At 37.6% G+C, this 13,189-nt stretch overlaps 1 protein-coding gene across 1 annotated transcript; it reads left to right on the top strand.

Moving 5' to 3' along the window:
* Positions 1–5,709: 5,709 nt before the first annotated feature.
* On the top strand, positions 5,710–12,715 carry LOC118233090 (CMP-N-acetylneuraminate-beta-galactosamide-alpha-2,3-sialyltransferase 2-like). The gene is made up of 7 exons (XM_035428445.1): positions 5,710–6,219; positions 6,816–7,284; positions 7,396–7,589; positions 8,826–9,005; positions 10,135–10,180; positions 10,417–10,533; positions 12,210–12,715. The coding sequence occupies exons 2-7, from the start codon at positions 7,009–7,011 to the stop codon at positions 12,387–12,389; spliced, it is 993 nt and encodes a 330-aa protein (XP_035284336.1). The 5' UTR covers positions 5,710–6,219; positions 6,816–7,008; the 3' UTR covers positions 12,390–12,715.
* Positions 12,716–13,189: the final 474 nt, after the last annotated feature.

Here is a 13,189-nt window from a genome sequence, read left to right as displayed (position 1 = left end):
TACCCTCATAAGTGCCACAGCAAGCCTCACTTTGGGCTTACATCCCCAGTCTAACAGGCACATGGAGAGAACTAACCAGGACCTCAACACTTAAAAAAACAAAACAAAAAACAAAGTATTTAGATGCTCACTAATATGAAATGAGATCAAGTCATTAACTTCACTGAACATGCCCTGTGCTGTGGAGTAAAAGCAGTCACAGTCTTCCTCATAAATATTCACTCAGATGAGTGATTTCTTACAAAACCTCCAAGTGTTGAGTCTTTCTGCTTATCTACTTTCTCTGTCAAGGTCATTGATATAAATGAGGAATAACAGTGGTCCCAGTGTCTATCCTTGCGGGACTCCATTTCCCACAGTACCGTGCTCCAATAAGATCCCTCCTACTAGTACTCTTTTGTGTTCTACCCTGTAGCCAGCTCCAAACACACTCCAAAACACATCCTGCAATTCCTACTGTCTTCATTTTGCTAATAAGTCTCTCATGTGGTACCTTATCAAATTCTTTTTGGAAATATATAATATCATAACCCTTGTTAGAGTCAAAACATTGGTAGCTTACTCAAAGAATGCAATTGATGAAATTGATGAAATTGTTCAAATTATGTAGGCTACCTGTTGTAGTTTCAGAAATAAACATGAAGAAGAAGAAGAAGAAGGAGGAGGCGGCAGCCGCGGCTCACTCTAAGAGGGATCCAAAAATCAAATTATTTACAAACAGGGCTGCATCCACTGTGTCAGGCCTCAGCATGCTGCTTCTTTTACTGATTGTATGGCTCGCCACACTGAAGACTCTCTTTACATTACATTACAGGCATTTCGCTGACGCACTTATCCAGAGTGACTTTCAGAACCTTTTACACAGTATTTACATTGCATCCATTTATACAACTGCATATATACTGAAGCAATGCAGGTTCAGTACCTAGCTCAAGAGTACAACAGCAGTGTCTTGTGACCTTTAGACAATTCTGCGCGTACACAAATTTAATTTTGCTCTTCGCCTGTGTATCCTGCTTCAAATAAATATGGTCGGCCATCAAAGTGAAGAGGCTCGAGGACAATCTCATAATAGTCTGTTGAATAATTAGTGAATGGAACATATTCATGATTTGGATTTTCAACATTATCTTATAAAGTTAATGCACATTAAAAGGTAAAACACGTTGACTCTACTTGCACCTTTGAGGAGCTTACTTCAGAAATTGACTCTTCTGCGACTTCGAAAGATGTCATTCCGTCCATCGTTGCACTGAAACGTCTCCTAAGGTAAAGTGCTGGCGCAGATCATGATGTGAAGCACTCTGTTGCAAGCAGTTGAGAAAAGATTCAGCCACATTGAATTAGAGCTCCTACGGCAACAATATAACAATAATGCTGTTAATAATAAGTAATATAATAAGTATCTGGATGTATCGGTAACCTATAGAGCAAATAAACAATCTTATGTTTTCTTTGTTACCTGTTGCTTTAAAAATAAAAAATAAAAAAATAAAAAACTTAAATCAGCTGATTTGGCTTTAAAAAATCGGAAACCTGAATTGGCCATACAACACCATGATCGGTGTATATCATATTGGTTTATATCATTACCTCATCGTGTTCATCTTCATGTTCCCAATCACATTCTTCTACTCTGAGAAGTCACAGCTTGCCCTCTTTGCTGAGCGGCCTGCAGTTGGGATGCCGCTTCCTTCTCCTCATCTGCCTGTCACTGCATTAGTTGCCGAAGGGACAGCACATGATTGTACATTTTTTTTTTTATCTTGAGGGGGCAGCATTGTCAGCTGGTTAACACTAGAAATGCCACAGCGGTCAATCTGATATAAACACTTAGGGACATATTTGCTAAGCATGCTGCAAATGACTGCCACTGCCACAAAATTCTGCGTCGCCATGTTTTCAATTTAGCAGGGTATTTACTAAGACTGGCTATGTAAATGAGCACAGCTGCAGCAAGTAATATTGTAGTATTGCTCCATTTTTGGTGAAGCCAGTTTTGGACAGGCGTGAGGATAAGTGAATGCAATGGATAGGCACTGTCATTTTTAAATGTTAACACGTTTGATTAGTAAAAAATTCAAAACACAGTTTTAATATTCCAGGTTGTTTAATTCCGTACCCAGTAGGCAACCATCTCCAGAGTCACCTTCTCTCAACTTCTCTATCAGGCAACTGAAGAAGTTAAGTGTTTTAAAAAGATTTATTAGATTCTCTCCTTTCGCAAAAGTAGGGGGGAGTCTCCATAAACGAAATGCTTGATAAACGTAATGCAGTCAATAACTGAATGTAATGTGGCTACCGTAGCCGTTTCAGGTCCGTACACGTGCAATTCAGTGCTCTACCACCTCCCACAGGAACGGAGCAATGAGATCACCTTTGTGGGAAATATTTCCACCACGGCAAGTATCCCAAGTAAACACATTCTCAGCAGTCAGAACAGCAGCGCATTTTACATGCCAGATCACCACGAATTAGGGAAACAGGAAAAAAATGTATCATATATATATATGGCCACTTCATATATTGAGGTGTATTTTAGGCTAATCCTTTTTTATTTTTTTTAGAAATGTCAACGTTGTGGTAACCATCAAATCTCACACCATGATCTATTGTGAAACTGGTATACTGTAACAACCCTATGTGTATGTATGTGTGTTTGTAGGGGGGTGGGGCTGGATTCAAACTGAGGAGCAAACGCTGTATCTAAGGGGGTAGAGCTCCTACATGCCCCCTGTAGAATCGGCCAACAAATTTAGCCGAATATCACGCACCAATGATTTATCTTCTTTTTAAACAATTAAGGCTGCTATACCAGGGTCTTAGCGGCAGCGATCGTGTCTTTTATGTCGGTTTCTACAAGGGCCGGTGCATGTCTCAAAGCCGCGTCATGGAACAATATCTATGACATGATCCTGGCAGTCCAGCCTCTGAGAGGGCCTAAAGGCCAACAAGATGTTGGCACCCTGATCAGTCCCCCAAATAATTTTGCTCAAGTGAAGGGGGTCATGTCCAAAATTGGTAACCAGAAATTTTATTATTCTGTGCCTGATGTTCTCTAATGTCTTGGAGACCTCAACTGCCATGCAGAGGTTCTTCTCAATCAACCTAAAATCCTTGTTGGTAATAAAGTGGCAAATAACTGTAATACAGTTGACTTTTCAATAATCATTAGTCCACATGTCGGTTGTCATTCTGACTGTGTCTCCCTCTTGCAGCACCTCTTTTAAACTGATGACAAGTGTTTGCAATTGCTCTTCTGCCATACTGAGACAGTGACAGGAGGCGGTGTTGGGTGTTGCAAGAACTGACCTGACAGCCACTCTCCTGTAAGTGGCCCTGACATTTATGGGCTAGTCATCATGCAGCACAAAGGAATGGACAGCTCCTACATTGCAGTGACAGGGACCTGATCAGAACTGCTAGCTGCAACAAGAGAAGACACAACACACAGCTAGCATTGCCTGATATTTTGGAGGGGATGCTGCAACCTGGCCCTAAGCTCATATCCATGTCTCAAGCCTGGCCCAGCCTGAACCCAGTGGTACTGATCAGGTTCCACCGAGCTCAGGTCAGGCTTGAGAACTCTACTTTCCTCTTATTTTTCTCTATTTTTTCTCTCCTCTCTTCTCTTGTCTTTTCTCTTTTTTATTTTACTTTCATGTCTCTCCTTTCTTCTTTTCTCTCTTCTGTTTTTTAATTTCTTTTCTTCAATTTTGCCTCTTCTATTTTCTGTCTTGTTTCATGTCTATATTTATGTGATTAGTTAAGTTTTGGTTTGACTATGATTTATTAATTCTCTTGGGGCCCATATGGGTTCAGTGTTAATATGTATGCCTCTGATGTACTGGGTGGCACATTTTCTGCCATCTGCGATCTTACACCTTGTATAATTCAAAAAGAATTTTGAAAGAAAATGAGCACAATAGATATGAATTTCGATCCAGAGTGCAAATGTTTGTTTAACATTCTATTAATCTAATTCCACAGTTTTTTTTTTATTTTGAAGAAAATATATTTGGCCGTGGGTATGACAACTGCCATAGTGTGCCATACCAAAATACACCCATGAACTATGGTTATTTAATTTCTTGACAAAAAGTATCACTTCTTGTGGAAACTGAGGAAAAAAAGCTGATGCTCTGTTCTGTGACTTTGGTCTCCATACATGTGGAGTAAGTGAAAAGGCGCACAGTTGGTCCTACTCAGCCAGTTTAATATTCAAATTATACGGACATCTAAAAAAAGCTTAAACTTCCTTTTTTGTAATTTTACGATTTGTTGGACAAGACAGAGGTTGGGGTGTGCAACACCCCCTGTCTCAGCCTGGTTTTTAAAAAAATTTTTTACTACAATTTATTACAATTAACTTTTAAATTAAAACATGAACTCAAATGTGATCTGAATTTTTAAATTAAAAATGGGCATTTTATAATGGGTTTCAGAGGTTGGCAACAACTACATTAGGTTGTTGCTTTATTTATATAATTTTTCAACTATTTATGTTTCTGAATTCAAAAATTTCTTTTTAAAACATTTTTGTGCATATTTTACTAATTGTATTTAGATATTATAATGTAGTATGAAGACTACCCACTATCAAACTCATTCTTTGGAAAGGTCAGATCATTTTCCCTCCCACCTCCAGTGTGGACACTACACTTTTCAGTGTGTGCAGCAATTTGTATGTCCTGGATTTTCAGTATTTAGGAAAAAGGTGGAACCTTATGAGCACAAGATTAATTTGATCCAGAATCCAAAAAAAGTCTTGTTAGACTGAATTGCATATGCCTGGTATAAATTGGCTAAGTGCTTGGCTGATTGAATCTAGGGGTGTACATATGTTTTGTAGAGTGCAAATGGGATTTATCCCTTGTGTCATCTTCATATTATGTATGCACCCTGTGCCCACAGGGTCAAAAATCACCAGCCCTAAAATGTAAAGCTTTTTTGTTACATTTTAAACCCTAAATCAATATTTTTCATCTAGAAACTGTCACTCACCAATACATCACTTTAACTAATTCATATTCTAGAGAAAATATATTTTTTCAGTCTGCCCCACTCGCTTTTGTTACAAAACACACATAGATGTGTACTACTTTGATTATGATTTCAGACTTAACAGCAGGGTTAAAAAAAAAAAAAAAAAAAACTTTCACATGTCAGCGTGACGCCTGGGAGGAAGATGTTGCAGTGCCGAGGAACACCGTTGGTTGCAGCATGGAGAGAGAGAGCGCGCCCACACAAATGTGAAATCAAATAAACGGACACCTTTACCCTTCTCCCTCATGGGTTTCGGGCAAAAACAACAAAGACAAAAGAAAGTAAAACTTCGCTGCCACTTTCCCGTGCGCCGCACATAGCTGGCCGGCTATCCAACTGGCGCCAGCTCCTCCCACTTCCCCGTGGCGGATTACTTTCTTTTTCTTTCCTGGAATAAAAGTCCAAAATAAAACTAAACGAAAATCATAAACGCACTCTGTGTGAGCTTGCACTCTCGGTCCTGAACTGGGGAGCGCAGCACACCTTTAAGCACCTGGACTGATTAGCTAATGCAACCCAGGTGCGTGTGCCCCCTCCACCAGCCGGCGCAGCCTAGACCAATCCGCTTCTGTGGCGGACCGAATGCTACTCCTACTACTTAAAAAAAAAAAATATATAAAAGGGGACTGCTTAACATTTTCTAATGGTATGGTCAATCCAGAAAAAGTAATCTAATTTCATGCTGAAAAAAAAATCTATTTAGCGGGTTTCACTGCTGTTAAGCTTGGAAAAGGGTAACTTTTGACCTGAGGACAACACAAAGGTTAAAAGCATACAACCTTTGTTAATGTTACAACTACACTACTCCGCTTACCACCTTTTAAAAAAATGCACTAAAAGTTCCAGGTTATGAGTCCACACTTCCATTATATTGATCCAACTTCATTTTATATAACCCCTATAAGAAGGGGCTATATGCATTTGTATGTTCTGTTCTGTGTTTACATTCAAAGATATAGATTCATTTTTTGCTTTGCGACTGAACTGGAAAAACTGGTTTTACACACCCACTGCATGTTTGAAGATTCAGTACGTGACTAAGTGCAGCCAACTGTTTGGCAATGCATGATAAACCATGATAGACCAGTACTGCAACATTTCAACAAACACAGCATTTAGGTTCTTCGATGGGTTTCTGGGGATATTCTTAATTTTCAGTTAACTTCTGTTGAGGTAAGCTCTTATTCAAGTTTCTGGCCTTGACAACTGTGTGTACTGTTTTCATGTAGAAATGGCATGCTGTAGAAGTTACTTTTTTGAGGCGGAATATATTTGAGAAAACTATCTATTTGTGTGCAGATGAAAGTAACAGGACAATGTAGTACTTGGCTATTTCTCTCCATTTTCTCCTGTGAAATATATTTATCTGATCTTCATTTAACATGATTAGATGGTATGATAGCACTGCAGGTGAATATGGTGAAGTGGATCCTCCTCTAAGGTTCTGTCTTATGTAAAATTATCTGTCAAGTTATGAAAAGTGCATGCTGTTTTGTATTGTATTGCATATGTGCTTTATAACTATAATCTTTAAATAATAATTAATTGACAAATATAGTGTTTAAGATATTTCCAAGTTTGAATATTGTGTACTTAAAAACAGAATGAGATATTCTCATATTTACAATGTAACTGAAAGACAGTATTATTGAAATTGATTTACTATGTGATTTCACTTGTGGAAGCGTCAGTTCACTTGAAGAAACAGAATTGACACTTTGTGATAGTTTATATGTATCATAGTACATGACTCTTTTTTACTTTCACAGGGAGCATTTCACAAATGGCTCTGACAATGTCATCTTTATGAGCTGATTTTGGAATTTGAATGCAATCCCACTTTTATCTGGATACCTTGGGTTTTGAATTTTTTTTTTGAGTTCTTTTCTTGGATTCCAAACATCAGACCCCTCACTTCTAGTTCAATGACATGAGTTAAATTTCTGTTCATCATTCATAATAATGCATTTCCTTTTTAGAAAGAATATTGTCAATTGTTTGCAATTGGCTATTGTTATTTTGGCTTGTGGCTATTGGATAGTCACATGTTTGTTTTTCACTGCCAAAGAATGCCCTGTTCAGAAAGAAAAACAACGTAATGAACACTGTGCTTGCAACCACTGCTTGTCACAACCAAACATCTCAGAGTGGTTTGATAGTCGTTTTAATAAAATGGTCCATCCCTTGTTATCCAAGAAAAATGTCAACCTTCCTGCTGACACTCTGAAGTTTTGGAACGTGAGTCATCTGCATGCTTCACAATTTGATATTTTGACGTACAAATAAAATTTAATAAAATCTGTTTTTTAACCTATCGCCAATTTTAGCATAATATTATTCTTTCTCCAGAGTCTACAACCATACTATGTCCCTCCTCCATTCCAAGTGGTAATGAAGAAGGTGTTTCAGTTCTTTCCTGGAGGAGAACAGTACATGGACAGTGGCCCCTCTCGCTGCCGAACCTGTGCTGTCGTTGGGAACTCCAACAACCTCTTGGGCTCTTCTTATGGGCCTCAGATAGATGACCATGACTTTGTGATGAGGTAAGACTGGCAACAGGCCTAGGTTTGCTGAGGTTTGTATTTTTAAAAAAGACACATTGGTAAAATTTGTGCTAGGGGAAATAGAATTGTTCCTGTCAATAGGCTATTGGGATTGTTGCCGGTGATGAGACAATACAGAAAGAAAACATTCTTGTTGCGGCCAGTTTAAAAGTTAAAAAGGGAACTTCAGTTGCAAGGGAACAAGGCAAAAGCCACGAAGGAGCTGTTGGTGCTCATGCTAAAAATGACTAGACAGAGAACTCAGGGCTCATGAAATGTTGGTTTTGTACTAAAAAGTAACTCAAACTAAATCATAAATGCAATGAAGTTAAGGAACAGTGTGTGCAAGAAGTCAGTAACTTTAAACAAAACTAGAGAGTAAATGGATTTCACAAAAACAATATCAGCTAATCTTACTCTGAGGTGTGGAAGGCCTGAGAGGACATGGATACATACTGGCACAAATGCATTGCACTTAAAGAAGAAGTTTAGTGCTTTTAATAAAACCTTTATTTATGCCCTTTCTTCTGTTGTTGTTTCTCAGAGCCATTTCCATCTGTAACAATGTATTCTAAACTGTTTCTTCTTGACCACGAGTGGTAATGACCACCGGGGGGACCATCAGTAAATATAAATCTTTTGGCTGTATACAAGCCAAAAAATGGGTTTTATTTCCATGATTATTATCATAATCATTAACTTACTTGAGTAGGCTATTCTCATTTTGCAGCCATAGACCTTGGTTTAAATGAACCAATTATCAAACCAGCTATAATAGAGATTTCATCAGAATTATTTTTTCAGCATCGCCTTTCCAAACACACTTGTTTTTTCAGTGACCTGCTATTTCCTTTGTCTTTCTTTTTTTGGTTGATTTCTGTTTTTAGTTTTTATTCTGGTTGTTCTTCATGTTGGAAAGCAATGCAATTTTAATAGGCGAATGCTTACTTATAAGGTAGGCTAAGGATAAAACAGTGACATGCAACAGAAAAAAGTTTTATTAGAATTTGTACAAATTGTAATAGTGCACTGATCTTGCTATCTATTAGCTGGCAAGATACATTTTTTTCTTAGTGATCTTAGCAAGCTGGCCTGCAGCTTACAGTACTGAACGGCATGTGCCACCAGCCATATTTAATCTGTTCAACACCCAAATAAATCTAATCAGGAATAGAATATAATGAAATAAAACATTGTCTGCCTTAACCTATCATGTTATATATCTGTCTTTGTTAGGATGAATGAAGCAAGAACAGTTGGTTATGAAAAAGATGTTGGAAGCAGGACAACGCATCACTTCATGTACCCTGAGAGCGCCATCGACCTGGAGAACAACACCAGTTTGGTGCTCGTACCGTTCAAAATGAGAGACTTTGAGTGGCTTATCAGTGTGGTAACTGATGGATCTATCAAGTCGTAAGTCTCTAAAAATATACACATATCAATGATCAATTTCAACCTATCCTTGTGAGCCTGCTTTTATGGATATAACCTCTGCTCTGTGTTTGAAGAATAGTTGCATCTTTGTCCAAGAGATGGAATGTTAACTCACAGCTACAGCTAACTTGTTGGTTTTTCATGTTATTTCAGATTTTGTTGTGATAGGCCCTGACCTTGAGAAGTTTCTGACAACCAGCTAGCTCTACCATGGAAGGCATAGGGCAAGTTGAGCATTGTTAATCGCAAGAAAATAAGTTTCTAGTAACTCCAGAGAGCAGCTTGTACAGCAATATTATGTTTTTAGAGGAATGGACTAATTTTAAAAATAATGTATTCACTGTTGTAAACATACACTTAGTGGCCACTTTATTTGGTATGCCTATCTACTACTAGGTAGGAAATAGCAAGTGGGATTTTTCATGTGACCTTTGTAAATACCTACCCCCGCATTCTATTTGAGTGCTTATCTTTATGTGTAAAACCAATGGAAATATTGTATATTTATTCCATATTTAGTTGCAGATATTGATAGTAGAATGATTATCACAAAAAATTCCAGTAAAAATCCTCTAGTTTGTTTTGGTTTTCATTGCTGTAGTGTACAGCAGTTTTTACTGCTGTACTGGCATAGCTTCGGGCTATTGTTAGGCTTATCTTGTTGCTTTGATGAAATACGAATTCTTGGAGGTGAAATAATATTTTTATCAACTCCCAGACAGACACTATTGTCCAGTGTGTCATGCTTGGGGGGTGGAGTTGCAGATGAGACTGCAGGAAGGGGGTTCTTGTTAAATGGATGACCTACATGACAATGGTGGCACTTAGAAATTCTCTATTTGGCATAGTTATCATGTGATGTCTAAAAATAAAGCCAGAACGTTAACGCAAAAGCGTTAAGAAGGTGTTTTTGCCCACAGAACTGCCACTCACTGGATGTTTAATGTTTATTGCACCATTCTCTGTGAACTTTAGAGACCTAGCTATCTAGCTATAGATAAAAGGACTATTGCATAGATTCATGAATTGTCTATGCTTGAACAGAAATGCTATTTGAAAAAGAATTTTCAAAAACATTAATTGAATGTTGTCTCCCCCCCCCCCAAAGCACCTATCGTCGTGTACCTGCGAGGATTAAGTTTAACAAGAAAAAGGTTGGTTCCTTTCACTGCACATTGACACGGTAGTATTTTCAGGATACTACAGAAGAGAATACCAGAAATCCATCAAAGCATTAAAATAAGCTTGAAGTTTATTTCCACACACATTAGACAGGCATAATCTGTGCTCCTTGATTTTTAAATTAGTTATCAAACTTCCATTTGGGTCTGTCTAGTGTTTCATCATTACTAAAAAATGTTGTTTTAATCACAAACACAATTTCTTTCAGGTCTTGTTTTACAATCCAGCTTTTCTGAAGTACGTTCAGGATCAGTGGACCAAAACTTCACGGTGCCCCTCAACAGGCATGCTTGTGCTCCTGCTTGCTGTCCACATCTGTGATGAAGTGAGTAAGTTGTGTATGGAGGAGTATGGGGGATGTGTGAGCCATGTATATGTGTATTTCCAATGTAATGTAAATGATCTGTGTACAGAAAGTACACTGGTATATACATATGTATACCATTTATTAAGAAACTTGCTTCATAATATTACTCTATGCTATGCTTTTCTGAGTATTTTATTTTTAAAAAATTTTGTTTTTAATTTTCTAAAAATCATAAAAATACAGCAAAATTAAGGAAAACTGGACAGCAACTGGCTGCAAAGAAAATGATGACAAACAAGTCTTAAATTCTGCTGCACATACTTTCTCCACTTTTTATTTTCTGAATATTGTATTAGAAATAAATACTTTTAATTATCATGAACTATGTTCAGTTCAGACTGCAGCCCAATTCAGATTTGTCTGCTGACATGTGATACAGTTCAGACGTTTTTTGAACAGAGCAAAAAAAAAAAAAACTAGAAATACCACCTCGTGGTTGTATGCCTCTGCCTTTGACCACCAAAATCTAATCAGTTCATCCTTGAGTCCAAGTGGACGTTTGTGCCAAATTTGAAGAAATTCCCTCAAGACGTTCCTGAGATATCACGTTCACGAGAGAATGAGATGGACATGAGGTCACAGCGACCTTGACCTTTGACCACCAAAATTTAATCAGTTCATCCTTGAGTCTAAGTGGCCCAGAACATCTACTATTCTGCAGTTGCTGACTCATGAGGGTGAAAACCACAGCTTTATGCTCTTACATGCCTGGTTCTTAAAATTCCTGTGTCAAATGCCCTGGCTGAACAGATTGTTTTTGTTCTGAAAAGGGTGACTACCCATGGGAAAAAATAGTATGCTGAAATATATCTTAAGTATACTATTTTATACTTAAGAATACTTGAAGCATAATTAAAGTTTATATTAAATATGCTTAGTATACTGTTTTTTTCACATGGGTACTTAATGTAGGAATATAACAGGCAAATTCATCCTCAGCTTTGATTACAGTCAAAAAATGTATTCTCACTGAAGTTTGGGACAAAAAAAAAAAAAAAAACCTTCACACTACTAAGGTTGTGCAGGATGTACAGGATGCCGGATCTGCAGGACTAGGTCTAAAGTTCACACCACTGGTATGTGAACTTTAGTATTAGATCAAACTGTGTGTATTAGATCAAAAAAACTTGCACACTTGATTGATGCTCCAAAAAACAAATAATATTTTTTATTTTACTGTGTGGACAGTTAACGTTTCGACCACATCGATCTTCATCAGAACAGCGCTTGCCATTCAAACAGGGTGCAAGATTTAAATTTACCTAAATCACCCATAGGTTCCAAAGCATAATCTGTGAAATAACTCAAATCTAAAAATAGTTCAAATAATCAAGTTTTATTTTAAAATATGCATGAATAATCAGCTCACAATTCAGCTGAAAACCTAGCTGAAGAAATCATCTGAAAGCTGAGAGCTAATTTTAAAGATATGAAAACACTACCACATACACACTGGTTGGGCAAAGTGTATAGCAAGTTAACCTTTAAAAATATAAATATTTTTGATGCAACCATCTGTGAGGCACTCAATTAATTTTACATGGAGAAACTTTAGCAGTTTTCGTGAGTGACTGAAATGGAGCTAGCAAGCTCTCTTCGACTTAACAAAAAAAGTTTTTATTCTCTTTGTTTAGGTCAGTGTTTATGGATATGGTGCAGACAGAAAAGGACTGTGGAAACACTACTGGGAGAAAGTGGAAGGCTCCACGCACCTGTATAAACACAGCGGGAACACAGAATATCACATCTTAGAGATGCTCCATGAAGCTGGGAAAATCAAGCTTAGCAAAGGGAATATTCTGAAAACAAGGTGAAACAGAAAGGCTTCTGTAAAGGCCCATAACTTGTTTTATGTTGACATATTCACCAGTAAGTTAACTTTGAAAGTTCAGTGCTTAAAAGTCAAGGTAGGGTGTTGGAAAGTGGAATGGACATTTTGAGGAAGGGTACCCTGTGTTGATGTGTTGACCATGTGGATTGCAGAGCAAGGAGTATCAGAACCTTTGGTTCTGAGCAGGTCATTGCTGCATACTTCCCCAGCACAGCACATTGGTTAACCCAGCATGCAATCACATCACAACTTTTTCATTGCTTAGGTTTTGGTATAATTTGCCCCTGAAATAAACTTTCCTTTTCTCAATCTTGCTTCAGTTTACTAAATGCTTTGTATTTTTATTTTTCCTTCCTTGACACTGAGATTTTTCGCTGGACAGATATATTATGCTTTTGGAAATGCATGTCAAAGTCTGATTTTATAAGTATGTACTTAGTCATGGTTGTCTGCATAAGCCACTTTTTACAATACCCTGAAAAGTGCCAACCTGTCAAGGCATAACTTGGCAGGATGGCCTACCTGCCATCCCAATTTGAGTCACTGGAAGGATAGCTGATGTGATACTATTGAAACACCTGAAGCAAATATTTTGCCAACTAATTAAAAGCCGAATGCATATGACTGGCTAATTAACTACACTTCAGTAATTTGTAAGTAGTAGTAGTAGTAGTAGTAGTATTTTTATTCAGTCATCACACACAATACAATAAATATAAACAGTCAGAAGCATAATGCTTATATATGCCTATATAGGCAGAAGCATAATGCTTATATATGCCT

Source organism: Anguilla anguilla, chromosome 8, assembly GCF_013347855.1.
Source record: "Anguilla anguilla isolate fAngAng1 chromosome 8, fAngAng1.pri, whole genome shotgun sequence".
In the NCBI taxonomy this organism is placed as follows: domain Eukaryota; kingdom Metazoa; phylum Chordata; class Actinopteri; order Anguilliformes; family Anguillidae; genus Anguilla; species Anguilla anguilla.
Note: the sequence above shows the minus strand (reverse complement) of the source record. Positions and strands in the feature narration are given on the sequence as shown.

What these genes read in the sequence shown, in the direction of transcription:
- LOC118233090 (XM_035428445.1), top strand. Translation starts at nt 7,009, where the DNA reads ATGCATTTCCTTTTTAGAAAGAATATTGTCAATTGTTTGCAATTGGCT. An exon ending in GACCATGACTTTGTGATGAG is followed by an intron (nt 7,590 to 8,825) that starts GTAAGACTGGCA and finishes TGTCTTTGTTAG; the next exon opens with GATGAATGAAGCAAGAACAG. An exon ending in CTGTCCACATCTGTGATGAA is followed by an intron (nt 10,534 to 12,209) that starts GTGAGTAAGTTG and finishes CTCTTTGTTTAG; the next exon opens with GTCAGTGTTTATGGATATGG.